Genomic DNA, 27,318 nt, shown 5'->3' on the forward strand with positions numbered 1-27,318 from the left:
CTATTCCGCTCACTGTGCTGCCAGGACCCCCCCACCCGTGGTCTCTGGAGTTCGTGAACTTCAATTTATTTTCTGCGGGGCAGCAGAGGAAGACAGAGCAGTCAGCCAGCAGAGCGGAGCAAAAAAAAAACCAGCACGTTGTCATTCAATCTGAGGGCAGACTTTAATCCTTCTGAACCCCAGCGTCCCACAGGCCGAGGGCACACAAGCAGTTCTTGTTACCTTGTACCGTCTGCTGAAGTTGGGACTCAGACGGATTTCAAATCCGTTCACCGCTAATGAAAGCCCAGCCACTCTCGCCATCTCCACTGGGCAGCACTCTCACCTCTCAGTCAGCAAGCTTGTGGGTGGCATTTCCCACTCCAGGTGGATGCTTATAACCGAGGCTGACGCTCGCAGTGCCGGTACTGAGGGAGTGCTGCGCTGCCCGAGGTACCGTCTTTTGGATGAGACATTAAACCAAGGTAGATTCCCATGGCACAATTCGAAGAGGTTAAGGATTTCCCTTTACCAAAAACACATTATCTGGTCATTTATGTCATTTGCTGTTTGAGGGATCTTGCAGTGTGAAAACTGGCTGCTGCATTTCCTACATTACAACAGTGACTACAGTCCATTGTCTGTGAAACGATTTGAGATGCCCTGAGGATGTGAAGACCACTATGTGAAAGCAAGTTCTTTCTCTCTTTCTTTCTTCCTTCCTTCCTCGTGCCTTTTCTCATTTTTTTTACTCTTGCTGGCCCCAATTTTAACTCCAGGTGGGTTGTCAGCGGGTGAATGGTGAGGTGAGTTGGTAACTATAAAAACCAGGTAGCAAAGGCTTTCTTTTCTTAATGGGGAGGTGTGATTTTCCCAATAACCCCTATGACCCACATTGTGGAAACAGTCCGAATTTCAATGAATTTTTCGTCAGCGAGTGAAACAGACGTGAAGCCACAATAAAAAGAAGATTTTTATTACTCATGTAGCAGAGTAGAACAGGTCAGGTGTGATGGATAAAGTACTGGAATCTCACATCTGTGGGCACCTTTCCATTGCTAAGATCTGTCAAGGATTCAAGATTTTATCTAAAGCTGTTCAGGAAATCCTTGAGTATTAAGAATGTAATCTTATGACCTCTTCCGCTCAGCGCTGACCTCTCCATCCTGACTCTACTGCCAGATATCTCATAGAATCATAGAAATTTATGGCACAGAAGGAGGCCATTCGGCCCATCGTGTCTGTGCTGGCCGACAAAGAGCTCTCCAGCCTAATCCCACTTTCCAGCTCTTGGTCTGTAGCCCTGTAGGTTACGGCACTTCAAGTGCAGATACAAGTACTTTTTAAATGTAATGAGGATTTCTGCCTCGACCACCCTTTCAGGCAGTGAGTTCCAGACCCCCACCACCCTCTGGGTGAAAAAAGTTCTCCTCAACTCCCCTCTAATCCTTCCACCAATTACTTTAAATCTATGCCCTCTGGTTATTGACCTCTCTGCTAAGGGAAATAGGTCCTTCCTATCCACTCTGTCTAGACCCCTCATAATTTTATACACCTCAATAAGGTCTCCCCTCAGCCTCCTCTGTTTCAAAGAAAACAACCCCAGCCTATCCAATCTTTCCTCATAGCTAAAATTCTCGAGTCCTTGCAACATCCTCGTAAATCTCCTCTGCACCCTCTCCAGTGCAATCACATCCTTCCTGTAATGTGGTGAGCAGAACTGCATGCAGTACTCTAGCTGTGGCCTCATTTCCACGATTGCTCTTCAAACCTTTTGAGTTGCCCTTGGATTTCCTGAAGACCTGAAGAAGATGAGAGTCCTGGCCCTGAAATTAGGATCAGGAGCTTGCCGCGCGTGCAAGCCCCCGATGTGCACTCACCCGGCGCGCCGACATCTGAAGCCCGGGCCTGCTTGCATTTCCTGTCACAGGCCCGGTTCAGCTGTCGGCGCGATGTGCTTACCTGATCCAGCGGCGTAGTTAGTGCGATGTGCCGGCTGGGATCAGGTGAGCACTGTGCAGCCAATCAGGGGAGGGGAAACTTCATTCATGAGTTTGCGAGTAAGAGCTGTCAAACTAATGAAAAGTATGGGCTGCCAAAACACTACTTAAACTTTAAATAAAATTTTAAAAAACATCCCACTGATTATATTAACTATAAATAAGTTTTTAAAAATATTTTAAACAATTAATCAAATTTTTGAAAAAAATACATTTTTAAAAAATAGGGTCTAAAATTAAACTTACCTTACTGTAAATTCTTTAAAAATAATAAACCTGTGGAAAAAAAAATTCTAAATTGTACTAAAAGCCCACTTACCTGTAAAACTAAGTACTTACGTCTGGTTTTTCCATGCGTAAAAACCGGAGGCCTTTACACTCGGGCAACTCTGGAAAAAAAAAAGGAATTTCACTGCGCACGCGCTGCCTCACAAGTCGCGCGCGTTCTGCCTCTTAACCCCTTGGGTCAGAGGACAGGAAATGCCGGTTTTCAGCGCATGCGCTGTGCATGCTGAAAACCGGCAATTCCTCCGGGCACACGCGTGAGTACCCCATCCTTACTCTCGCGTTGTGACAGGAATTACTGGGCCATTGTTTCCTTCGAGAGGAGGGGGTGGGTGGATGGGTGCGGAGTGGAACGGGGTGGGTCTTGGTTTGTCTGTTCATAGAATGATACAGAAGGAGGCCATTCAGCCCATCGTTCCAAAACTCTTTGAAGGAGCTCTCCAATTAGTCCCACACCCCGCCCCTCGCTCTTTCCCCACAGCCCTGCAAAATGTCCCCCTCCAATTATTTATCTAATTTTGAAAGTTACTATTGAATCTGCTTCCACCGCCCTTTCAGGCAGCGCGTTCCAGATCACAACAACTCGCAGCATTATTTTTTTTTCCTCATCTTCCCCTCTGGTTCTTTTGCCAATCACCTTAAATCTGTGCCCTCTGGTTACCGACCCTCCTGCCACTGGAAACAGTTTCTCTTTATTTACTCTATCAAAACCCCTTCATGATTTCGAACACCTCTATCAAATCTCCCCTTAACCTTCTCTGCCCTAAGAAAGGCAATCCCAGCTTCTCCAGTCGCTCCAGCTAACTGAAGCTCCTCATCCCTGGTACCATCTCCTCTGCACCCTCTCCCAAGCCTTGACATCTTTACGAAAGTGTGGTGCCCAGAACTGGACACATCACTCCAGCCGAGGCCTAACCCAGTGTTTTATAAAGTTTTAGCATAGCTTCCTTGCTTTTGTACTGCTCATGAAGCCAAGGATCCCGTGTGCTTTTTTTAGTTCAACGCGAGCTGTTGCTATGATGTGTCTCATCAACCCTGACCTGCCTTTGTTTCCAGGTTCAATGATTAACGGATGGGGCTCGGCCTCAGAGGAGGAGCGCAATATGTCTAGCCGGCGATCTAGCGGCGTTAGCTCCTCCTCCGACTCCATCTTCACCGATGGCGATTTTGCCCAGGCGCTGGCCACCGCGGCCGACCGGGCTGGCTTCAAGATGGAGGGCACCAGCTTAATGAGGACAGGTTTGTACCCAAAGCCGCTTCCTTGCCAAGAGAAGACTTAGGATGCTTCACCGAGGCTTTGTTTTAGCCTCTCTATCTCTCTCTCTCTTTCTCTCTCTCCTGTCTCGGAGACTAAGCGGAGGCGTGTGCAAGGCTCTGCCTTCTACTGGGTTCTAACATGCATGGCTTGGGACGCTGGCTGTGGGCTTTGATCATCTTTGTCTCATCTCGTATTCTTGTGATTTTAAATCAGCTTAGCTGCACATTCTCCGAAGAAGAGCTGCATGGTCTTTCGCTACTTGCTTCCCTGTTGCACTCGTAATGCGGGAGTCCCGTTCACTGCTGTCTCGGTGCCGGCCAGACCATCGTGCCTGGTTGGCTTTGCACTGTTAATGCTCTCTTCAGCTTTCTCTCCCAGGGAGTGGTGAGTCTTGCCATGGCACCAGCTCTGCCGGCGAGCCCAGATCGTGAGCGTCACTGGGATATTTGGCCATGAGGAGCGTCGCAGCTGCTCCGAGTGTCGCCCAGTCTCTGCGGTCAACACGCGCGCACTTTTCAGCAGAGCTTACCGGATTTGCACTCAGGAGCAGGAACCCTGGCGCATTTCTACCCCCCCCTACACTTTCCCACTCCTCCTCCTCCTCCTCATCCCAAGGATGCCGAGCCTAATTGTTGCACCAATCGACACCAGACGGCACATCACTCATCAAAGGACCACGCCTGCTTTTTTATATCGCTGAGGATGATGCTTCGCTCTATATTCTCCCCAGTCGCCTGCCTCCAAACACCACAGACACAATAACAACTTGCATTTATATAGCGCCTTTACCGTAGTAAAACGTCCCAAGGCGCTTCACAGAAATTTGACACCGAGCCACATAAGGAGATATTACAACAGGTGACCCTCCGCTCCCCTGCCCTCCCCTCCGCTCCCCTCCCTCCCCTCCGCTCCCCTGCCCTCCTCTCCCCTCCCCTCCGCTCCCTCCCTCCCCTCCACTCCCCTGCCCTCCCCTCCTCTCCCCTCCCCTCCCCTCCGCTCCCCTTCCCCTTCCCCTTCCCCTTCCCCTTCCCCTCCCCTCCCCTCCCCTCCCCTCCGCTCCCCTGCCCTCCCCTCCCCTCTGCTCCCCTGCCCTCCCCTCCCCTCCCCTGCTCTCCCTTCCCCTCCGCTCCCCTGTCCTCCGCTCCCCTGCCCTCCCCTCCCCTACCCTCCCCTCCCCTCCCCTGCCCTCCCCTCCCCTCCCCTCCCCTCCGCTCCCCTCCCCTCCGCTCCCCTCCCCTGCCCTCCGCTCCCCTGCCCTCCCCTCCCCTCCCCTGCCCTCCCCTCCCCTCTGCTCCTCTGCCCTCCCCTCCCCTCACCTCCTCTCTTTTGAAAAGAATTAGAAAGAGTGTGGCCATGGCGGGTGGTGGGGAGGGAGGACTGGTTCTCCTTGATTATTTGAACAGATCAAGAAGAAGGTCATTTAATAGGATCCATTCAGGGGGAGAAAGCAAACAATCAGAAATAAGCACAGTGCATGTAAGGAAAGTTCTGGTTATCCTTCTTTTTTGAAGAGACGCCATTGGATCAATTCAACTGAGGGGCAACAAACTCATCATTTCAAGTCACCCCGTTGGAATCAGTAGAAATGCCAGCTCAGCGGAATGGAATTGGAATTGAGGATTAGATAATTGACGACCACTTAGGTCACCGATCTACTAGTGACTGGTATAGCTACCATGTACCTCAGGGAAGGTTCGATTTCTTGTTTGGTGGTTTGTTTGGAGATATGTTTCATGTCTCATCCCTGTGTGGGTATGTGTTTGGTGGTTTTCACTATCTCTAATACTTATTGGTGACCCTGGGCGTGGGACTCTCCAGATACCTTTGCTTGCCTCTTCAGGTTTGTGCTGGTCCTATCTCCGGTGAGCTGCTCTTCTCTCTATCTCTCTCTCTCTCTCTCTCTTTTCGCTCTCTTTCTTTACTAAGGCGACTCCAGGGGGTGTATCTGAGACCCGTTGCCAGTGGGAGTCTTCAATAAACTCTTCGCCTGAACTTTCCCTCGCTGATAACTCTTGTCTTACCAGGATGAGACTCGCTCCGAGAACGTTGCCACTTTACATACTGATTCACAATGTCTTGAGCGTATTAATATCTGTCTTCGTGATATTCTAATAACTGCCCTCCCATCAAAACTGTAAGTATTTTCACAATTAAAAAGCAGGAAGTCTGTGTAAAGTTCTCATTGACATCACCCGTCATTGAAGACCATTTGGTTGGATGTAGCAGAGCCAGGCCGGATTATCTCCATCTGTCCAGATTTAGACACTGGTAGTTCGGTTTTATGGTGGCAGATTTGGAAGTTTCCAAAAGGCAGCCTGGACAGCAAAGGTCTGTGTTTAGACTGCAAGAACCATTTGTTGTTTCTGAGTCTTATGATGTGGAGATGTTAGCTGTTATGGTTTTCGCAATGAATTTCCACCAACTAAAATTAACTTGACTTTGAGCGAAAGTCCCGTTGCCCCTTGCCCTCCCGCCCGCCCCCCTCCCCGATCCCTGCTTTATGCCCATTTCATGCCCTTTGTCCGTAACAAAAGGGTGACAAGCTGAGATATACCGGGGGATGGAAACTTGGAGGCGCTGAGAGATTTGGGAGGTCTGTGCTATCGGATTTGTGTGTGTGTGTGTGTGTGTGTGTGTGTGTGTGTGAGAATTCAACCATGTTATGGGTATGGTCACTCATTCCAAGGGGATCCTTTACTAGGACATTTTTAATTAATCCTGTCTCATTACACAGGACCAGATCTAAGGTTGCTTGCCCCCTGGTCGGTTCAGTTACATACTGCTCAAGAAACCCATCCCTAATACACTCAATGAACTCATCCTCAAGGCAGCCCTGCCCAATTTGATTTGTCCAATTAATATGATAGTTAAAATCCCCCATAATTATAGATGTGTGTGTGTGAGTTTGTGTGTGTGAGTGTGTGTGTGTTTGTGTGAGTGTGTGTGAGTGTGTGTGTGTGTGTGAGTTTGTGTGTGAGTGTGAGTTTGTGTTTGTGTGAGTGTGTATGTGAGTTTGTGTGAGTGTGTGTGAGTTTGTGTGTGTGTTTGTGTGTGTGTGTGAGTTTGTGTGAGTGTGTGTGTGTGAGTGTGTGTGTGTGTGTGAGTTTGTGTGTGAGTGTGAGTTTGTGTGTGTGTGAGTTTGTGTGAGTGTGTATGTGAGTTTGTGTGAGTGTGTGAGTTTGTGTGTTTGTGTGTGAGTGTGAGTTTGTGTGTGTGTATGTGAGTTTGTGTGAGTGTGTGTGTGTGTGTGAGTGTGAGTTTGTGTGAGTGTGTGTGTGTGAGTGTGAGTTTGTGTGTGAGTGAGTGAGTTTGTGTGTGTGAGTGTGAGTTTGTGTGAGTGTGTGTGTGTGAGTGTGTGTGTGAGTTTGTGTGTGAGTGTTTGTGTGTGTGAGTGTGAGTTTGTGTGTGTGAGTGTGAGTTTGTGTGTGTGAGTGTGAGTTTGTGTGTGTGAGTGAGTGTGTGAGTGAGTGTGTGTGTGAGTGTGTGTGTGTGTGTGTGTGTGAGTGTGTGTGTGAGTGAGTGTGTGTGTACGTGTGTGTGTGAGTGAGTGTGTGTGTACGTGTGTGAGTGTGTAAGCGTGTGTGTGTGTAATTCTTTTTCCCTCATCTCCCCCTCTGGTTCTTTTGCCAATTATCTTAAATCTGTGTCCTCTGGTTAGCGACCCTCCTGCCATTGGAAACAGTTTCTCTTATTTACTCTATCAAAACCATTCATGATTTTGAAAACCTCTATCAAATCTCCTCTTAACCTTCTAAGGAGTACAACCCCAGCTTCTCCAGTCCCTCCACGTAACTGAAGTTCCTCATCCGGCACAAACACGATGGGTCGAATGGCCTTCTGTGCTGTATATTTCAATGATTCTGTCCCTGGGACCGTTCTAGTAAATCTCCCCTGCACCCTCTCCAAGGCCTTGACATCCTTCCTAAAGTGTGGTGCCCAGAATGGGCCACAATACTCAGGCTGAGGCCTAACCAATGTTTTATAAAGGTTTAGCTCAATGAAGAAGCGAGTCTTCCACCTGTTTTTTTTAACCCTCCGGGATTTCTTGTGCCGACAGGTAAAGGATACTCCTCTTCCCAGCGACTCCGGCCCAGCAGTCCCTTCTCCAGCAGCAGTAGCGTGAGTGCGGCCCACAACCAGTGCCAGAGGTCCAGACCTCCCAAAAAACACAAGCCAGCAGGGGCCAGACTGGAACAGCCCTCGACACCCCACCGCAGGGAGGGAGCGGTAGACGGTAAGTTCCGGGTCCAGCCACGATCCACCGGGAGCAAATCAAACCGTTTGAATGAAGGGCCAAGGCACTGGAACTCTCTCCTTCCACACCACCTTTCATCAATAACAGCAACTAGCATTTATATAGCGCCTTTAAAGTAGGAGATACATCACAAGGCACCTCACAGGAGCGTAAATCAGACAAAAATTGGACACCGAGCCACAAAAGGAGACATTAGAACCAAAAGCTTGGTCACAGAGGTCGGTTTTAAGGAGTGGCTTAAAGGAGAAGAGAGAGGCGGAGAGGTTTAGGCAGGGAGTTCCAGAGCTTGGGGCCCAGGCAGCTGAAGGCACGGCCGCCAAGGGTGGAGCGATTAAAATCGGGGATGCTCACAAGGCCAGAATTGAAGGAGCGCAGAGATCTCAAAGGGTTGTAGGGCTGCAGGAGGTTACAGAGATAGGGAGGGGCGAGGGCATGAAGGGATTTGAAAACAAGGATGAGGACTAAAATTCGAGGCATTGCTCCCATCTTCCATTACAGCCTTACTATCCACATCAAGGGGCTGAACGAAACCATATCTGAAAGACTGCCCTCCCGACACTGCGGCGCTCCCTCAGTACTGCCCCTCCCAAAGTGCAGCGCTCCCTCAGTACTGCCCCTCCGACAGTATGACGCTCCCTCAGTACTGCCCCTCCGACAGTATGACGCTCCCTCAGTACTGCCCCTCTGACAGTGCAGCACTCCCTCAGTACTGCCCCTCCGCCAGTGCAGCACTCCCTCAGTACTGCCCCTCCGACAGTATGACGCTCCCTCAGTACTGCCCCTCTGACAGTGCAGCACTCCCTCAGTACTGCCCCTCCGACAGTGCAGCACTCCCTCAGTACTGCGCTGGAGTGTCAGCCTGGCTTATGCGCTCAATTCTTGAACTGGTGCTAAAACCGCCAACCTACAAACCCAGAGGCTAAGGTGCTGTTTAGTGAGCCAAAATGACACTCACAGAGCAATACATATCCCAGGATATGTTACATTGCAGGAGTGTGGGGGATGGGCTTCAAAGTTGTCACTGAGATTTCAATAAAGTTGGCGAGTAAAATTTACTCCCATCCAACAGTGCAATACAAAAGTTATAAATTCTATCATTCCAAACTTGGGCTGTGTGTGCAGAGAAAACTTTCAGCTGTGTAACATCAGAGTGAAGTACTGGTGGGTACAGGTCTGTCACTGTGTAACACTGGGGTACAGTACTGGTGGGTACAGGTCTGTCACTGTATAACACTGGGGTCCAGTACTGGTGGGTACAGGTCTGTCACTGTATAACACTGGGGTACAGTACTGGTGGGTACGGGTCTGTCACTGTATAACACTGGGGTACAGTACTGGTGGGTACAGGTCTGTCACTGTATAACACTGGGGTCCAGTACTGGTGGGTACAGGTCTGTCACTGTATAACACTGGGGTACAGTACTGGTGGGTACAGGTCTGTCACTGTATAACACTGGGGTACAGTACTGGTGGGTACGGGTCTGTCACTGTATAACACTGGGGTCCAGTACTGGTGGGTACAGGTCTGTCCCTGTATAACACTGGGGTACAGTACTGGTGGGTACAGGTCTGTCACTGTATAACACTGGTGCAGTACTGGTGGGTACGGGTCTGTCAGTGTATAACACTGGGGTACAGTACTGGTGGGTACATGTCTGTCACTGTATAACACTGGGGTACAGTACTGGTGGGTACAGGTCTGTCACTGTATAACACTGGGGTACAGTACTGGTGGGTACAGGTCTGTCACTGTATAACACTGGGGCACAGTACTGGTGGGTACAGGTCTGTCACTGTATAACACTGGGGTACAGTACTGGTGGGTACAGGTCTGTCACTGTATAACACTGGGGTACAGTACTGGTGGGTACAGGTCTGTCGCTGTATAACACTGGGGCACAGTACTGGTGGGTACAGGTCTGTCGCTGTATAACACTGGGGTACAGTACTGGTGGGTACAGGTCAGTCACTGTATAACACTGGGGTCCAGTACTGGTGGGTACAGGTCTGTCACTGTATAACACTGGGGTACAGTACTGGTGGGTACAGGTCTGTCACTGTATAACACTGGGGTACAGTACTGGTGGGTACAGGTCTGTCACTGTATATCAGTGGGGTACAGTACTGGTGGGTACAGGTCTGTCACTGTATAAAGCTGGGGTACAGTACTGGTGGGTATAGGTCTGTCGCTGTATAACACTGGGGTACAGCACTGGTGGGTATGGCTTTGTTGTTCTGCGTCGCAGTAAGGCTCGACAGTGTATTTATTGCATTGAGGCATCACGGCGTCACATCTTTGGGCAGTGAATACTCTGGACCATCTCCCCTTTTAAATTTAGCTGTAATGATAATTTAGGGAGAGGATTTATCAGCTGGATTTGATGGCAGGTGATGTTGTGACAGCGTTACTGTACAAAAAACAGATGCAAACAGCAGCCAAGTGTGTGAGGAGCCATAACTGAGTGAAGCTGTAGAAACAACCCATGCTGCACATGGGCAGCTGTCACCTCAGATTGTTCCTGTAAACGTCTGCCCAGGTCTTGCTGGATACCTGGCTTCATTCTCTTCACCTTAAAGCTGGCACCAGCTGTTCTTTGGAATTCCATGCCTGTCGTAATTTAAGTGGAGTGACCGAAGGTGACTCCCACAGTGCGCCTGCTGACTCTCATCATCTTGTGACTCGTGTTTTTCCTCAGTTTGTGCTGAGCGATGTCAGTGCTGAGGGATGGATGAGCTTGTATTGACACGGTGCCTTATCACGTCCTCAGGACGTCTCACAGAGCTTATGAAATGCCTTCCATTTCAGGCATTCGGGTGACTTTACCAACGCACTCCTGCCCGGCCCCCAATCTTCCACCCTCTGTAAACTTGAGCTCATCCTGATTGCTTTGGAGAGGGTGCAGAGAAGATTCACCAGGATGTTACCTGGGATGGAGCGCCTCAGCTATGAAGAGAGACTAAACAGGCTGGGGTTGTTTTCCTTGGAGCAAAGAAGGCTGAGGGGGGACCTGATTGAGGTGTACAAAATGATGAGGGGCATAGATAGGGTAGATAAAGAGGAACTTTTCCCCTTAGTAGGGGGGTCAATAACAAGGGGGCATAGATTCAAGGTAAAGGGCAGGAGGTTTAGAGGGGATTTGAGGAGGAACTTTTTCACCCAGAGGGTGGTTGGAATCTGGAACTCACTGCCTGAAAGGGTGGTGGAGGCAGGAACCCTCACAACATTCAAGAAGCATTTGGATGAGCATTTGAAATGCCATTGCATACAAGGCTATGGACCAAATGCTGGAAAATGGGATTAGATTGGACAGGGCTTGATGGACGGCGCAGACACGATGGGCCGAAGGGCCTCTTTCTGTGCTGTATAACTCTATGACTCTATGACTCATCCAAAACTCTGCTGCCCATGTCCTAACTCGTACCAGGTCCCGTTCACCCATCACACGCTGTGCTCACTGACCTACATTGGCTCCCGGTTAAGCAATGCCTTGGTTTTAAACGGACCATCCCTGCTATTTCCGCCACCTCCAGCGTGATCCCACCACCAGAAGCATCTGCCGCTCCCCTCCCCTTGCAGCATTCCGAAGGGACAGCTCCCTCCGCGACACCCTGGTCCACTCAATCACCCCCAACAAACCTTCCCCTTTGCCCAGCACCTTCCCGTGCAAGCGCAGGAGATGCAACACCTGCCATTTTACTTCCCCCCTTCCCAATGCCCAGGGCCCCAAACACCCCTTCCGGGTGAAACAGTGATTTACTTGTACTTCTTGCAATCTAGTATACTGTATTCGCTGCTCACGATGCGGTCTCCTCTACAGTGGGGAGCCCAAACGCAGATTGGGTGACCGCTTTGTGGGACATCTCCGTTCAGTCCGTAAGGGGGACCCCGAGCTTCCGGTCGCCTGTCACTTTAATTCTCCGCTCCACTCCCACTCTGACCTCTCTGTCCTCGGCCTCTTGCATTGTTCCACTGAAGCTCAATGTAAGCTCGAGGAACAGCACCTCATCTTTCGATTAGGCACTTTACAGCCTTCCGGACTCAAAATTGAGTTCAACAATTTCAGATCATAACCACCGCTCCCATTGTTTCAGACAGCAGGGGCTGGTAATGATTCTGGTGTTGCCATTTACACCTCCTCTAGACCCACTTTTGTTTCTTTACTTGTCCCATTACCCCACCCCCTTTTGCCTCGCACCACCATCCGCTTTGTCATTTAATCTCTCCTTCCTTCCACCCTATCACAGACCTTCCCTTTCATCTATCCTCCCATCCTGCCCCCTACACGTGCTTAAGACCTGTTACAGCTCTAACTTTTTCTTGTTCTGACAAAAGGTCAATGACCTGAAATATTAATTCTGTTTCTCGTGCCACAGATGCTGCCTGACCTGCTGAGTATTTCCAGCATTTTCTGTTTATATTCCCTCTACACTGTCCCATCAAACACTCCCGGGGCAGGTACAACACGGGTTAGATACAGAGTAAAGCTCCCTCTACACTGTCCCATCAAACACTCACAGGGCAGGTACAGCACGGGTTAGATACAGAGTAAAGCTCCCACTACACTGTCCCATCAAACACTCCCACGGCAGGTACAGCACGGGTTAGATACAGAGTAAAGCTCCCTCTACACTGTCCCATCAAACACTCCCAGGGCAGGTACAGCACGGGTTAGATACAGAGTAAAGCTCCCTCTACACTGTCCCATCAAACACTCCCAGGGCAGGTACAGCACGGGTTAGATACAGAGTAAAGCTCCCTCTACACTGCCCCATCAAACACTCCCATGAGATGTGGATGTAAAAGATCCCATGGCACTATTTTGAAGAAGAGCAGGGTGTTAAATCCGTGAATCTTGATGTATGGTGTCACTTCAAGAAATAGACAGAGACTGCAGAGGAACAATCAACAGGTGTTTACTGGATGAGGGTTACTCTAAAACTAACAGTACAGATCCCTACTCAGGGTTTATATACAGGTGTGGTCACTGCCGGTACTACAGTATTCAGGAGCTGTAAAAAGTAGTTCTCCCCTTAAAGGTACATACACTACAATTCCTCCCCTTTTAGATTAACAGTACCATAACATTCATTTAACAATTAACACTTTTAACGTGCAACATTAACTGAAAATAGTCCATTTATAAATTCAGTCTTTGGGGAGGCTTCCTGATCCTTTCTGGATAGCGCCTTTCCTGAGTGTCTTGCTCTTGGTGCGGAGGCGATTCTGGCCCCCTGTCGTCGGTTGGTTCATCAGCTTCCGATGCTACTGTTTCTGGGGTAGATGCTACCTGTACATCGGGTTCATCACCAGGTACGCGAGACATGGGGTTGACTCGTTCCTGTGACTCTAGGACCTGGTCGACATGGCATCTCACAATGTTCTCCCCAACATCCACTGTGTACATTAATGGCCCCTGCCATGTGCATATCGTTCCTGGTTGCCATTTCTCTGTTCGGTAGTCGTGGGCCAAGACTGGTTGCCCTACATTGAAGCTCCTTGTCGGCTTCTCATTGATGTGCTGGAATTGCTTATTCTCAACATCTCTTCGTACATTTGGTCTGAGCAAATCCAGACGAGATCTCAACCTTCGGTTAAAGAACATCATGGCCGGGGTCTGGTTGGTGACTGCATGTGTCGCATTTCTGTAGGCTAACAGGAAATTGTCCACCTTATGCTGCAGTGGAATGTCGTCATCGCACATGGCCCTTACTGCCTTTTTAAAGGTTTGTACGAACCTCTCAGCCAATCCATTTGTGGCTGGATGATACAGGGCGGATGTGTAATGCCTTACCCCATTCCTTTTCATAAATTTCCGAAACTCTTCGGACACAAACTGTGGTCCGTTATCAGAGCAAATCTGCTCTGGCAAGCCGTTCCTGGCAAATATGGTCCGTAGGACTGCAATCGTTTTCTCCGTGGTGGTGGAGGACATTTTGATCACCTCAAGCCATTTCGAGTGCGCATCCACGGCTGAGTCCATGAATGGACCAGCAAAATCAATATGCACCCGTTGCCATGGAGAGGAGGGCCACTCCCATGGATGTAGAGGGGCATTTTGGACCTTCTGGCATCCTGAGCAGCTCTTTGTCAGGTCCTCGATTTGCTGATGGATCCCCAGCCACCACACATAAGCCCTAGCAAGGCTTTTCATTTTCACCCCTCCCAGATGGCCTTCGTGAAGCTCATTGAGCACTCTCTCCCTTAACTTGGGTGGAATTACCACTCGGGATCCACACATCAAGGTCCCCTGGCATACTGACAGCTGTTCTCTTCTGGATGAGAATGCTGGCAACAGTGAGTCGCCATGTGTTGGCCATCCCTTCCCCGTCAAGTCATATACCCGAGACAGTGTCGGGTCATTTCGGGTCTCCTTCTCTATATCAGCGTTAGTTACTGGCAAGCGTTCAATTATAGTCGAATAAAATATTTCGACAGGGTCCACTGCTGGTGCTTCCTCCGCAGTAGGCAGTGGCAGGCGTGATAGCCCATCAGCGTTTCCATGCTGTTTTGTGCCCTTATACTCGATTTCATATTGGTTCGCCCCTAGAAAAAGGGACCATCTTTGTAGCCGTTGCGCAGTCATCACCGGAACGCCCTTCTTTGGATTAAAGATGGAGACAAGTGGTTGGTGGTCAGTCAGCAAGGTGAACTTCTGCCCGTGCAGATAATGGTTGAACTTTTTCACTCCCCACACTAGGCTGAGGGCCTCCCTGTCAATCTGGGCGTAGTTACACTCGGCTGAGGTTAGTGACCGAGACGCAAAGGCTACTGGCCTCTCCGAGCCGTCCGGGAACTTGTGCGACAGCACCGCTCCAATACCATAGGGTGATGCATCACACGCCAACCGAATTGGTAGTGCTGGGTTGAAATGAGCCAACACCTCTTTTGATGTGATCAATTCTTTGCACTTCTGGAAAGCGCGTTTACATTCGTCATTCCACTTCCATGGTACCCCCGTTTGCAGTAGGGTGTTCAGTGGGTGTAGTACGGTAGACAAGTTCGGCAAGAACTTATGGTAGTAGTTCACCAGCCCGAGGAACGACCTCAGTTGTGACACATTTTCCGGTGCTGGAGCCTTGACTACTGCCTCAATCTTTTCAGGGGACTTATGTAACCCCTCTTCATTAATAACGTGGCCACAATATGAGATCTGCTTCTGGAAAAACTCACATTTGTGGCGATTAGCTCGGAGCCCATATTCCTTCAATCTAGTGAGCACCTGCTCCAGGTTGGCGAGGTGATCACTGTCATTTTCGCCCGTGACCAGGATGTCGTCCAAATAACACTGGGTCCCTGGAATCCCTTGCAGGACTTGATCCATTGCCCTTTGCCAAATAGCCGGAGCTGATGCTACCCCGAACACCAGCCGGTTGTATTGGTAGAGACCTTTATGAGTGTTGATTGTAAGGTACTGTTTTGAGGCTTCTTCTACCTCCATTTGCAGGTACGCCTGGGCCAGATCAATCTTAGTGAAGCATTTTCCTCCAGATAGCGAGGCGAAAATATCTTCAATCCGCGGAAGCGGATATTGTACCGTGTGAAGGACTGGGTTCACTGTCACCTTAAAGTCCCCACAGATGCGAACCTTCTTTGGTTCCCCAGGCGTATTACTCAACGACCTCTTCATTACAGGAACAATGGGTGTAGCCCACTCGCTCCAGTCCACTTTGGACAGTACTCCAGAACGTTCCAACCCTTCCAGCTCTGCTTCGATGGCTGGTCGGATCGCATAAGGCACTGGTCTGGCCTTAAAAAACTTTGGGCTTGCATTTTCCTCTATTTTGATCGTCGTTGTTATGCCTTTTAGTGTTCCGAGTCCCTCCTGGAACACTTCTTGTGCGTCAGTTAGCATTTTTGACAGTCGTCCAGGTGTGACGTCGTCATCCTTTTTGGCATCTACAGTCAGTGCTTGTATGGAATGCCAATCTAGCTGTATCTTCCGGATCCATTCACGTCCTAGTAGTGGTGGTCCTCCATCTGGCAATACATATCGGTCCATTTTTGGTGTTTCCTTGCCGTTGTATATCACGTTCACCCTTATTTTTCCTTTGGGGTAAACTTTTTGCCCCGTGTACGTCTTCAAGACAATCTCTGTATCTCTCAAGGGTATATGTGAGAATAGCCGCTTGTAGTCCCTTCGGTTTATGACTGTTAGGGCTGATCCTGTGTCCAATTCCATTTTTACTTGGACTCCGTCTATCTTGAGCGTGACCCAGATAGTTTGGTGATCCTCCATTTTGATTACATTATGTAGTTTCAGACAACCCAGCTCCTTGCTTCCGGAGTCTGTATCACTTTTCTGTTCGTCTGAACTACTCTCCGTCACCTTATGTACCTTTTTGTACTTCTCCTGTGGAGATTTCTTGCTGTTGGTTTTCTTTCCCGACCTGCAGACTCTTGCTATGTGTCCTACTTTTCCACACTGTCTGCACACTTGGTCCTTGAACCAACAATCCTTATGGTCGTGCGTTGTTCTGCCGCAGCGATAACACTTCACTGCTCCATATGACATTTCATTTGTGCCATATTCTTGCGGTCTCCGTTGTATCTCTGCAGCGCCCCGTGCGGCTGCTTCGTGTGATACTGCCATGCTGAAAGCCTTGTCCAGCGTAAGATCCTTTTCTGATAGAAGCCGTTTCTGGGTTCCTTCACTTTGAAGCCCACACACAAACTTGTCCCTTAAAGTATCTGCTAGTCCCGTTCCAAACTGGCAGTGTTTCGATAGCTTGCGCAGTTCCGTTAAATACTCAGCATTACTTTCGTCTTTATGCTGGTTCCCTTTGTGAAACTTAAATCTTTCTGCTATCAGCAGCGGTGTGGGGTTTAAGTGGTCCTGTAGGATTGCTACTATGCTTTCAAAATCCTTTTCCACTGGCTTCTCTGGGGTTACTAGGTTTCGCAGTAAGCCATACGTTTTTGCACCAATGGAATTCAACAATACCAGCGCTTTCCTGTCATCTGGCACTTCATTCGCCTTGCAGTACACTTCTATGCGTTCTACATATGTCGCCCAATCTTCGACTTCATTGTCGAACGCTGTGACACTGCCACTCTTCGGCATCCCTGGGTGTGGTTAGACTGGCTAAAAATGGCGTCTCCCGCGCTCTCCCTTCTTCTCCGCTGTGGCTCAAAATGGCGTCTCCCGCGCTCTCCCTTCTTCTCCGCTGCGGCTCAAAAATGGCGTCTCCCGCGCTCTCCCTTCTTCTCCGCTGTGGCTCAAATGGCGTCTCCTGCGCTTTCCTTTCTTCCCCCGCGGATGCTGCTCAGCCCTTGAACACCGGCCGCGCTCTGTGCGTTTTCCTGCGCGCCTCTCTCGTTGACGCCGCTCGGTCCTGAACCCCGGCTGCGCCCTGTGCGCTTTACCCTTTCTCTCTGCTCCCGTCGACGCTGCTCGGCCTTTTCCTGTGCCGTCGGTCGGCTCTAGCCGCCGCTGTGCGGGAAGGGTCTGCGCCGTACCTGTTGCCAGCCCGCCTCGCTGGAGTCTCCGCCAGATGGTCGACGCCCGTGCCTCTGGAATCGGCCTTCCTCTGCAGAGTTGCAGGTAGGTTCGAATCGCCTCGTCGCCAATGTTAAATCCGTGAATCTTGATATATGGTGTCCTTCAAGAAATAGACAAAGACTGCAGAGGAACAATCAACAGGTGTTTACTGGATGAGGGTTACTCTAAAAGTAACAGTACAGATCCCTACTCAGTGTTTATATGCAGGTGTGGTCACTGCCGGTACTACAGTATTCAGGAGCTGTAAAAAGTAGTTCTCCCCTTAAAGGTACATACACTACACAGGGGAGTTCTCGCTGGTGTCCTGGCCAATATTTATCCCTCAACCAACCAACACAAACAGAATATCTGGTCATTATCACATTGCTGTTTGTGGGAGCTTGCTGTGCACTAACTGGCTGCTGCGTTTCCAGAACTCCCCTGCTCTTCTTCGAAATAGTGGCCATGGGATTTTTTATGGCCAACTGAGAGGGCAGACGGGGCCTCAGCTGAACGTCTCAACTGAAAGATGGCACCTCTGACAGTGCGGCACTCCCTCAGCACTCCACTGGGAGTGTCAGCCTAGCTTTTAATACTCAAGTCGCTGGAGTGGGACTTGAACCCATGACCTTCTGACTCAGAGGCGAGAGAGCGAGTGCTACCCACTGAGCCAAAGCTAACACTTAAGAGTGGGTTTCTAACTTCAAGCTGCAGGCCGCGAAGCTCAGATTCCAATTAGCACTTTGGAAATTCCAACCACTAACTTAAATGTCAAAAAAATCACAAGAAGTGCACACCCAAATTCCCCACAGGCACTGCTGAGAGCTTTGGCCTCACTCCACCAAAAGCATGGAGATAGGAAATTATCCCTTCGTTCCAAACATTATTCCAATGAAAATACAGCAGATTATTCCAAACATTCCGCACTGTTTCAGTACATTTCCTCCTCATATCTGTTCCAGATTTACTCCAAGTGAGTGCTGCTCTGAGGTTGTCTTTCTTTTATTCGTTCCTGGGATGTGGGCATCACTGGCACGGCCCAGCATTTATTGCCCATCCCTAGTTGCCCCTTGAGAAGGTGGTGGTGAGCCGCCTTCTTGAACCGCTGCAGTCCGTGTGGTGAAGGTGCTCCCACAGTGCTGTTAGGGAGGGAGTTCCAGGATTTTGTCCCAGCGACGATGAAGGATCGGCCGATACATGTCCAAGTCAGGATGGTGTGTGTGTGACTTGTGGGGGAAACTTGGAGGTGGTGGTGTTCCCAGATTCATTAAGGCAGATTGTTGAGGCAGATTAGTGCCTCTTGCGTTTGAAATGTGCGGCATTCCCAATTTGGGAGTGCTTGGTACTTCACAGTGGGTGCAACAAGGCAGTGGGGGTGGAGGATTCCATTCCTTGCCACTGATTCGAGGGGAGATTGTATAAACTAGGGTTTCATTCCCTGGAATTTAGAAGGTTAAGGGACGATTTGATCCAAGTTTTCAAGATATTAACTGACAGGGTAAATCGAGAGAAACTATTTCTGCTAGTCGGGGAATCTCGGGCAAGGGGACGTAGCCTAAAAATTAGAACCAGGCCTTTCAGGAGTGAAGTTAGGAAACACTTCTACACACAAAGGGTGGTAGAAGTTTGGAACTCTCTTCCGCAAATGGCAATCAGTGCTAGAGATTGATAGATTTCCATTAACCAAAGGTATTAAGGGGTATGGGCCAAAGTATGGAGTGAGGTCACAGATCAGCCATGATCACATTGAATGGCAGAACAGGCTCGAGGGGCTAAATGGCCTCCTCCTGTTCCTACGTTGCCATGGTTCCCTCAGCTTGAAGACTGCAAAGAACTGAATGTAAGAGAAAGAACAGAATGGCTCGTTATCTCAGTCTCACGTACTTACGTTTCACTTGTTTCTTTTCTATTTCTTTCACTAAGACCTGCCTCCACCACCCGACCCTCCACCGTGCCAGGGTTCAAAGCTCCATTCGGGTCAAGGCCCGAGAGCAACGGGCATGGGCGGTTCTCTAGAGAGACAGGAGCTGACCTGCCTAGAAGAGAACAAGAATTCCATGGAACATCTGGCCAAGACATCGCTAGAACGTCACATGCAACAAGAAGACTTGCGAAACAAGCTCCAACACAAGCCAACACTTGGGTCAGGTATGAATGGGCAGTATAGGATTTCCTTTCAACCTTAAGAGCATAAGAACATAAGGAATAGGAGCAGGGGTAGGCCACTCGGCCCTTCATAGTATCATAGAATGGTTACGGCACGGAAGAAGGCCATTCGGCCCGTCGAGCCCGTGCCGACTCTCAGCTAGTCCCACTCCCCCGCCCTTTCCCCGTAGCCCTGCAAATTTCTTTCCTTCAGGTACTTATCCAACTCCCTTTTGAAAGCCACGATTGAATCTGCCTCCACCGCCCTCTCAGGCAGTGCATTCCACATCTTAACCACTCGCTGAGTAAAAAAGTTTTTTCTTACGTCGCCTTTGGTTCTTTTGCCGATCACCTTAAATCTGTGTCCTCTGGTTCTCGACCCTTCTGCCAATGGGAACAGTTTCTCTCTCTCTACTCTGTCCAGACCCCTCACGATTTGGAACACCTCTTTCAAATCTCCTCTGAATCTTCACTGCTCAAAGGAGAACAACCCCAGCTTCTCCAGTCTATCAACGTAACTGAAGTCCCTCATTCCTGGAATAATTCTTGTAAATCTTTTCTGCACCCTCTCGAAGGCCTTCACATCCTTCCTAAAGTGCGGTGCCCCGAATTGGACACAATACTCCAGTTGAGGCCGAAGCAGTGTTTTATAAAGGTTCATCATAACTTCCTTGCTTTTGTACTCTGCCTCTATTTATGAAGCCCAGGATCCTGTATGCTCTTTTAACCACTTTCTCAACCTGCCCTGTCACCTTCAACGATTTGTGCACACATACCCCCAGGTCTCTCTGTTCGTGCACCCCCTTCAGGATTGTACCATTTTGTTTATATTTCCTCTCCTCATTCTTTCTATCAAAATGTATCACTTCACACTTTTCTGCGTTAAATTTCATCTGCCACGTGTCCGCCCATTCCGCCAGCCTGTCTTTGTCTTCCTGAAGTCTATCACTCTCCTCCTCACTGTTCACTATACTTACAAGTTTTGTGTTCTCTGCAAATTTTGAAATTGTGCCCAGTACACCCACATCCAAGTCATTAATATATATCAAGAAAAGCAGTGGTCCTAGAACCGACCCTGGCTGAACACCACTGTATACCTTCCTAAATCGAGTCTGCCCCACCATTCAATAAGATCATGGCTGATCTTCAAACACAACTCCACCTTCCTGTGCTATCCCCATATCCATTGGTTCAATTAGTATCCAAAAATCTACCAATCTCTCTCTTGAATATACTCAGCGACTGAGCGTCCACAGCCCTCTGAGGTAGAGAATTCCAAAGATTCACAACCCTCCCCAGCCAGGGGAAGCATCCTCCCAGCATCTACCCTGTCAAACCCCTAAAGAATTTTATATTTTCAATGAGATCACCTCTCATTCTTCTAAACTCCAGAGAATATAGGCCTCGTCTCCTCAATCTCTCCTCATAGGACAATTCCCCCCCACCCCCCATCCCAGGAATGATGAACAAACTGTTTTCATGGAGATTGTGCACTGGTAGAGCTATGTGGATGTCAGAGTTTTATACTTTTTCTTTTGTCTTTACACCATCTATGCCTCAAATGAGCAGGCTAAACCCTTCGTGGAGTCACCTGAAGAGATAAACTTCAGTCGACTCAGTTCAAATCCAGACCGAATTTATAAGCTAAAGCCACCCTACCTTCTTCCTGGAGTGAGTGTGACATGAAATGAGTACGGCCAGTTGCAAATCCGCTCCGAGTAGGTATGGGCCCACGGCACAAAAACCAACCCTAATTTGGCAGCAATTGGCACAAACTTGGCGATCACAACAGCAAGGGCCACAGGATGTGTGGCAAACGGCTGTACCTGCCCTGGGAGTGTTTGATGGGACAGTGTAGAGGGAGCTTTACTCTGTATCTAACCCGTGCTGTACCTGCCCTGGGAGTGTTTGATGGGGCAGTGTAGAGGGAGCTTTACTCTGTATCTAACCCGTGCTGTACCTGCCCTGGGAGTGTTTGATGGGACAGTGTAGAGGGAGCTTTACTCTGTATCTAACCTGTGCTGTACCTGTCCTGGGAGTGTTTGATGGGACAGTGTAGAGGGAGCTTTACTCTGTATCTAACCTGTGCTGTACCTGCCCCGGGAGTGTTTGATGGGACAGTGTAGAGGGAGCTTTACTTTGTATCTAACCCGTGCTGTACCTGCCCTGGGAGTGTTTGATGGGACAGTGTAGAGGGAGCTTTACTCTTTATCTAACCCGTGCTGTACCTGCCCTGGGAGTGTTTGATGGGACAGTGTAGAGGGAGCTTTACTCTGTATCTAACCCGTGCTGTACCTGCCCTGGGAGTGTTTGATGGGACAGTGTAGAGGGAGCTTTACTCTGTATCTAACCCGTGCTGTACCTGCCCTGGGAGTGTTTGATGGGACAGTGTAGAGGGAGCTTTACTCTGTATCTAACCCGTGCTGTACCTGCCCTGGGGGTGTTTGATGGGAGCTTTACTCTATACTGTAGCTATCTAACTTTCTAAGGTCCACTTTAATCAGCTGAATAAAGCTGTACAGTACAAAAAAAGACTGGCATTTCTACAGCGCCGTTCATGACCTTAGGATGTCCGAAAGCACTTTCCGGTCAGTGAAGTACTTTTTGAAGGGTAGTCGCTGTTGTAATGTAAGAAACGCGGGAGCCAATTTGCACACAGGAAACTCCCACAAACAGCAATGTGATAGTGACCAGATCATCTGATTTTAGTGATGTTGGTTGAGGGATAAATATTTTCCCAGGACACCGGGAAGAACTCTCCTGCTCCTCTTCCAATAGTGCCATGTGATCTTTTATGCACACCTGAGAGAGCTCTCGGTTTAACGTCTCTTCCAACAGAAGGCACCTCCGACAGTGTGGCACTCCCTCAGCGCTGCACTGGGAGTGTCAGCATGGATTCTGTGCTCCAGTCTCATGGAGTGGGAACTCGAACTCCACGACCTTCTAAGTCACAGGCAAAAGAGAGAGGCCTAGAAATTGAGTTGCCTTAGCGCCGCTTTTGAGGCGCTAGAGGGACTAGCGCCAGAGTTATGGCCAGTTCAAAAATTCCCTGGGGCCCTAAAGCGGCGTTGCACCGGTAGCGCTGCGCCGGCACCGATGACGTCATCGGTGTGCGCAGCGTCCCGGTTGCCATGCCGACGGGCCCCAGCGCCGAAATTCAGTTGCGGCCGCCTCGCCCGTGGCAGCCGCAACTAAGACTCTGGCAACAGAGTCTTACATGACTTTGCGCCGGCGCATTAAAGGCCCCGCGGCGGCCGGCCGCTTTCCCGCCGGCCGCCTGGCCGCAGCTCCCTCCCCGGACTTCCCCCCCCCCCCCCCCCCCGGAACAGAAGCAAGCCCGGCACTTGTCCGAGGTGCCGGGCTCATTTTTAAAAAGATTTTCGCGGGCCGCGGCCGGGTGCAGCCAGCTCCTCCTTAAGGGAAGGAGGAGGCCTGCACTTCCCGAACCTGCCGCACCGCAGCGGGCGCCGCAGCGCCGGAATAGCGCCGAAATTCAGCGCGTAGCGCCAGTTTTCAGGCGCAAACAGCTCTCAGCAGCGCCGGCAGCCGTTTGGGCGCAGAACTATTGAATTTTGGGCCCGACCAGCGCGACTTAGCTCCGGCACTAACTTCCGGCGCTAAAGCCCTGGCTGCGCCAAAACTCAATTTCTAGGCCAGAGTGCGCTACCCCACTGAGCCACAACTGACATGGTCTAATGCTCCCATCATTATCACCTGATCCTACCGTGAGATCCACTAATTGTGATTGTAAATTTGTGTGGTCTTTTCTAGAAGAAATCCTTATACCGTACAGTAAGCCTAGCTTTCCATCTCCGGGACATCTGAGTGGTCACAGCTCATCGGGGACAGCCTCATCTAAAGGGTCGACTGGACCCAGGAAAGGTGTGCCCTCACGAGGGGGTCCGGGAATCGCAAGTCACCAGCGGAACATCAGTGACGTTCCAGATGTAGGATATATGGGATCGTGTGGTCAAGGGCAGTTTGTAGGGGATGTATGTAAGTATCCAGGCTGCTGGAAATAGAAAGACTTGCGGAGATTTAAAAAATTGGAAAATATAACTTGCTAAACATTTTACAAATCGCCGGTTAGGCCCCAGCTGGAGCAACGCGTCCAATTCTGGGCACCGCACTTTAGGAAGGATGTCAAGGCCTTGGAGAGGGTTACAGAGGAGATTTACTAGAATGGTACCGGGGGCATGAGGGACTTCAGTTACTTGGAGAGACTGGAGAAGCTGGGATTGTTCTCCTGAGAGCAGAGAAGGTTAAGCGGAGAATTGATGGAGGTGCTTAAAATTGTGAAGGGTTTTGATAGAGTAAATAAGGAGAAACTGTTTCCAGTGGCAGGAGGGTCGGTAACCAGTGGACACAGATTTAAGATAATTAGCAAAAAAATCAGATGGGAGATGAGGAGAATTATTTTATACGCAGCAAGTTGTGACCTGGAATGCACAGCCTGAAAGGGCGGTGGAAGCAGATTCTATAACATCAGCAACAACAACTTGCATTTATACAGCGCTTTTAACCTAGTAAAATGTCCCAAGGCGCTTCACAGGAGCGACTATCAGACAAAATTTGACACTGAGCCAAAGGAGGAGATATTAGGACAGGTGGTCAAGGAGGTAGGTTTTACGGAGCGGTCGTAAAGGAGTAGAGAGAGGCGGAGAGGTTTAAGGAGGGAATTTCAGAGCTTAGGGCCCAGGCAGCTGAAGGCACGGCCGCCAATGGTGGAGCGATGGATATTAGGGTTGCGGAAGAGGCCAGAATTGCAGGAGCGCAGAGATCACGGAGGGTTGTGGGCTAGAAATGGTTAAAAGAAAGAAAGAAAAGAACTCGCATTTCTATAGCGCCTTTCACCGTCTCAGGACGTCCCAAAGCGCTTTACAGCCAATGAAGCACTTTTTGAAGTGTAGTCACTGTTGTAATGTGGGAAACGCTGCAGCCAATTTGCGCACAGCAAGCTCCCACAAACAGCAATGTGATAATGATCAGATCAGCTGTTTTTTTCAGTGATGTTGGTTGAGGGATAAATATTGGGCCAGGACGCCGGGGAGAAATCCCCCGCTCTTCTTCTTACAGAGGTAGTGAGAGGCTAAGCCATGGAAGGATGTGTAGACAAGGATGAGAAGAGTAACTTCCAAAAGGGAATTCATTGGATGTATAGTTGAAAAGGAAAAACATTTGCAGGGCTGTGGGGAAAGAGCAGGAGGGAGTGGGACTGATTGGACAGCGCTTTCAAAGAGCCGGCACAGGCACGATGGGCCGAAAGGCCTCCTTGTGCGCCATAAGATTCTAACCTCCTCTGATTTTTCTTTTTCCTTCTTCCCGCAGAGTGCTGAAGAGACATGTCCTGAGATTCTGCGGAGCGAGCCTGGCCTCGTAGATATGATGACACTTAAATGGTGCAATGAACTTCCTCCTTATTTAATGTATTATGACAGAACCTGTAAATGTGATGTAAAGTCCAAGATACGACAGCCACAAGTGTAATCCCCCCACGCCCCCACACAGTGATTCTTTAATACATTGCTTCTCGTCCCTTCCCTCACCTTGCTCGCCCTCGATTCACCCACACGTCCCCACCACCCCCACCCTCCCTCCCTCCCTTCACCCACCACCAAAAAAAATAGAACCTCAACAGGGAAGATTTAAAAAAATTGAAATTTATCCATCACAGCCCGAGACAGAGAAAGGGATTTCTTGTGTAAATAATTTCTGCCGCATTGCTATACAAAGCTCACCGTGTTTTTTGACCTTTCATCTTGTAATGTCTGTTGTTTTTTATTGGTCCGTTGTACTATATGTGAATTGACTAGGCAGCGATGCCATTAAAAACTGAAAGAAACACACAAAACAATGTTTTATTTTAACTGTATCACTTTTTTTTGTTTAATATTCTGTTTTTGAAGTTTGCACTGATAATTTTTTTTTTAGTGATAAGCACAAACCTTTAAGCTCCCGACAAAAAAATGAAGAAAGAGAAAGATTAAAAGAGATTGAATCGGAAAAGAGGGGCGTTTGTTCACTGTGTGTGTGTGCGCGTGTGTGTGTGCGTGTGTGTGTGCGCGTGCATGTGTGTGAGCGCGTGTGTGTGTGCGTGAGTGTGTGCGTGTGAGTGTGTGCGTGAGTGTGTGTGTGTGTGTATGCGCGTGCATGTGTGTGTGCGCATGTGTGCGAGTGGACCTGTGTGTGCGCGTGCATGTGTTTGTGCATGTGTGTGTGTGCGTGTGTGTGTGTGTGTGTGCGCGTGCATGTGTGAATGGACATGTGCGTGTGCGTGAGTGTGTTAGGGGTGAAGGAAAAGAATGTTCTGGATGTTCCCGGTTGACGTTCAAGGTGTCGCGACCTTCGACTGCCGACGGGCGCAAGAAACGGGTGGTAATGGCGGCTGAGTGCGCCAGACAACGTCGCGGGAAGATTCCCTCTGCGTCACTGCACGGAGGCAGCTTCGGAAAGGCAGCGAGAGGATTCACTGCAGCTGGCACTCCAGGCACATCGGAAAAGTGAGGCGCTCTCACCCTGTGACCAGAGGAAACTCCCTCCCCACACTTCCCCTTGCCCCCTCATAGTTATTTAAAACATTGCCCGTTTTTTTAATATAAAGAAACTTTCTCGCCCCCGCCTTCCACCGCCCCCCCCCCCCCCCACTCCACCCACTTTAAACTGTATAAAGACTTGTCACATTAATGTTCTGACGATAAGTGACTGGGATCCTAAATCGCAGATGCTGATCGAGAAGACTTTGAAAAGGATGCTTGATGTCGAATATAGTCTTAAACATTAATCCTAAAACAAGGTCTGGAGCCTTGCTTACGCTGTTAACATTAAAATAAAGTGTGTGTCAGTATTACGGAAAGTTGTTCATGGGTCTATAGTATATTGATTAAAGCTTTGATGTTTTTATGCTACATTATCTGTCTGATCTCTACCTGTCTGTCATAACTGGGACCTCACGCTCCCCAACATTCTAGATCGCACGCACCAAATTCTGAGAGGCCCTCCACTCCGAGTTGTTTGTCAACAACAACAATTTGTATTTATATAGTGCCTTTAATGTTGTAAGAATGCCAGGAGTGATTATCAAACAACATTTGACACCGAGCCACATAAGGAGCTATTCGACCAGGTGACCAAACGCTTGGTCAAAGATTTAAGGAGTGTCTTAAAGGAGGAGAGAGAGGCGGAGAGGTTTAGGGAATAAATTCCAGAGCTTAGGGCCCAGGCAGCTGAAGGTGGGGCAATGGAAATTGAGGGCTGCACAACAGGCCTGAATTGGAGGAGCGCAAGATATCTTCGAGTGTGGGTGTGTGAGACTGTGTGCATGTGTGTGTGTGTGTGTGTGTGTGCGAGGCTTGTGAGTGAGTGTGTGCACGTGTGCGTGTCTGTGTGCAGATGTATTAGGACTGATTCTGTTAATCAGCCTCGCCCAGCACAGACTGCTGCTTCCAGTGATCTCTGCTCCTCATTCAGAACACTCGAATGGAGAATCAGCTCGACTGTTTTATCCAACTTCACATGAAAAACATCTTTGACATACCCCTTCCCAGCCTCGATGACTCACCGTGTCATTTTCACCTTCACCCCCGGATGGCAACCTGCCAGAATGGTTCGCCCACCTAGAGTAGGACTTGCACAATCTAGAGCCCGCTCAGTGTAGAACCTGCCAATCTAGAACCCGCCGATCGAGAACCCGTTCAGTATAGAAACTGCCCGATCGAGAACCCGCTCAGTGTAGAACCCACCGATCTAGAACCCGCCGATCGAGAACCCGTTCAGTATAGAAACTGCCCGATCGAGAACCCGCTCAGCGTAGAACCTACCGATCTAGAACCCGCCGATCGAGAACCCGTTCAGTATAGAACCCGCCCGATCTAGAACCTGCCTGATCTAGAACCTGCCCGGTCGAGAACCTGCCCGGTG

The 27,318-nt window shown here is 49.4% G+C and overlaps 1 protein-coding gene across 12 annotated transcripts in view; it reads left to right on the forward strand.

The window, feature by feature from the left end:
- Window positions 1-26,306, forward strand: part of robo2 (roundabout, axon guidance receptor, homolog 2 (Drosophila)) — a 1,120,123-nt gene extending 1,093,817 nt beyond the window's left edge. For all 12 annotated transcript variants that reach the window (XM_086007303.1, XM_086007302.1, XM_086007300.1 and 9 more), the window contains 5 exons: window positions 3,321-3,503; window positions 7,580-7,756; window positions 19,180-19,404; window positions 23,173-23,397; window positions 24,730-26,306. In XM_086007303.1, coding sequence (XP_085863429.1) covers window positions 3,321-3,503; window positions 7,580-7,756; window positions 19,180-19,404; window positions 23,173-23,397; window positions 24,730-24,731 — 812 coding nt within the window. In that variant the 3' untranslated portion in view covers window positions 24,732-26,306. The remainder of the gene's footprint in view (window positions 1-3,320; window positions 3,504-7,579; window positions 7,757-19,179; window positions 19,405-23,172; window positions 23,398-24,729) is intronic.
- The last annotated feature ends 1,012 nt before the right edge of the window (window positions 26,307-27,318 follow it).

Source organism: Somniosus microcephalus, chromosome 14, assembly GCF_052327205.1.
Source record: "Somniosus microcephalus isolate GS21.2 chromosome 14, FLI_Smic_1.0, whole genome shotgun sequence".
Classification (NCBI taxonomy): Eukaryota; Metazoa; Chordata; class Chondrichthyes; order Squaliformes; family Somniosidae; genus Somniosus; species Somniosus microcephalus.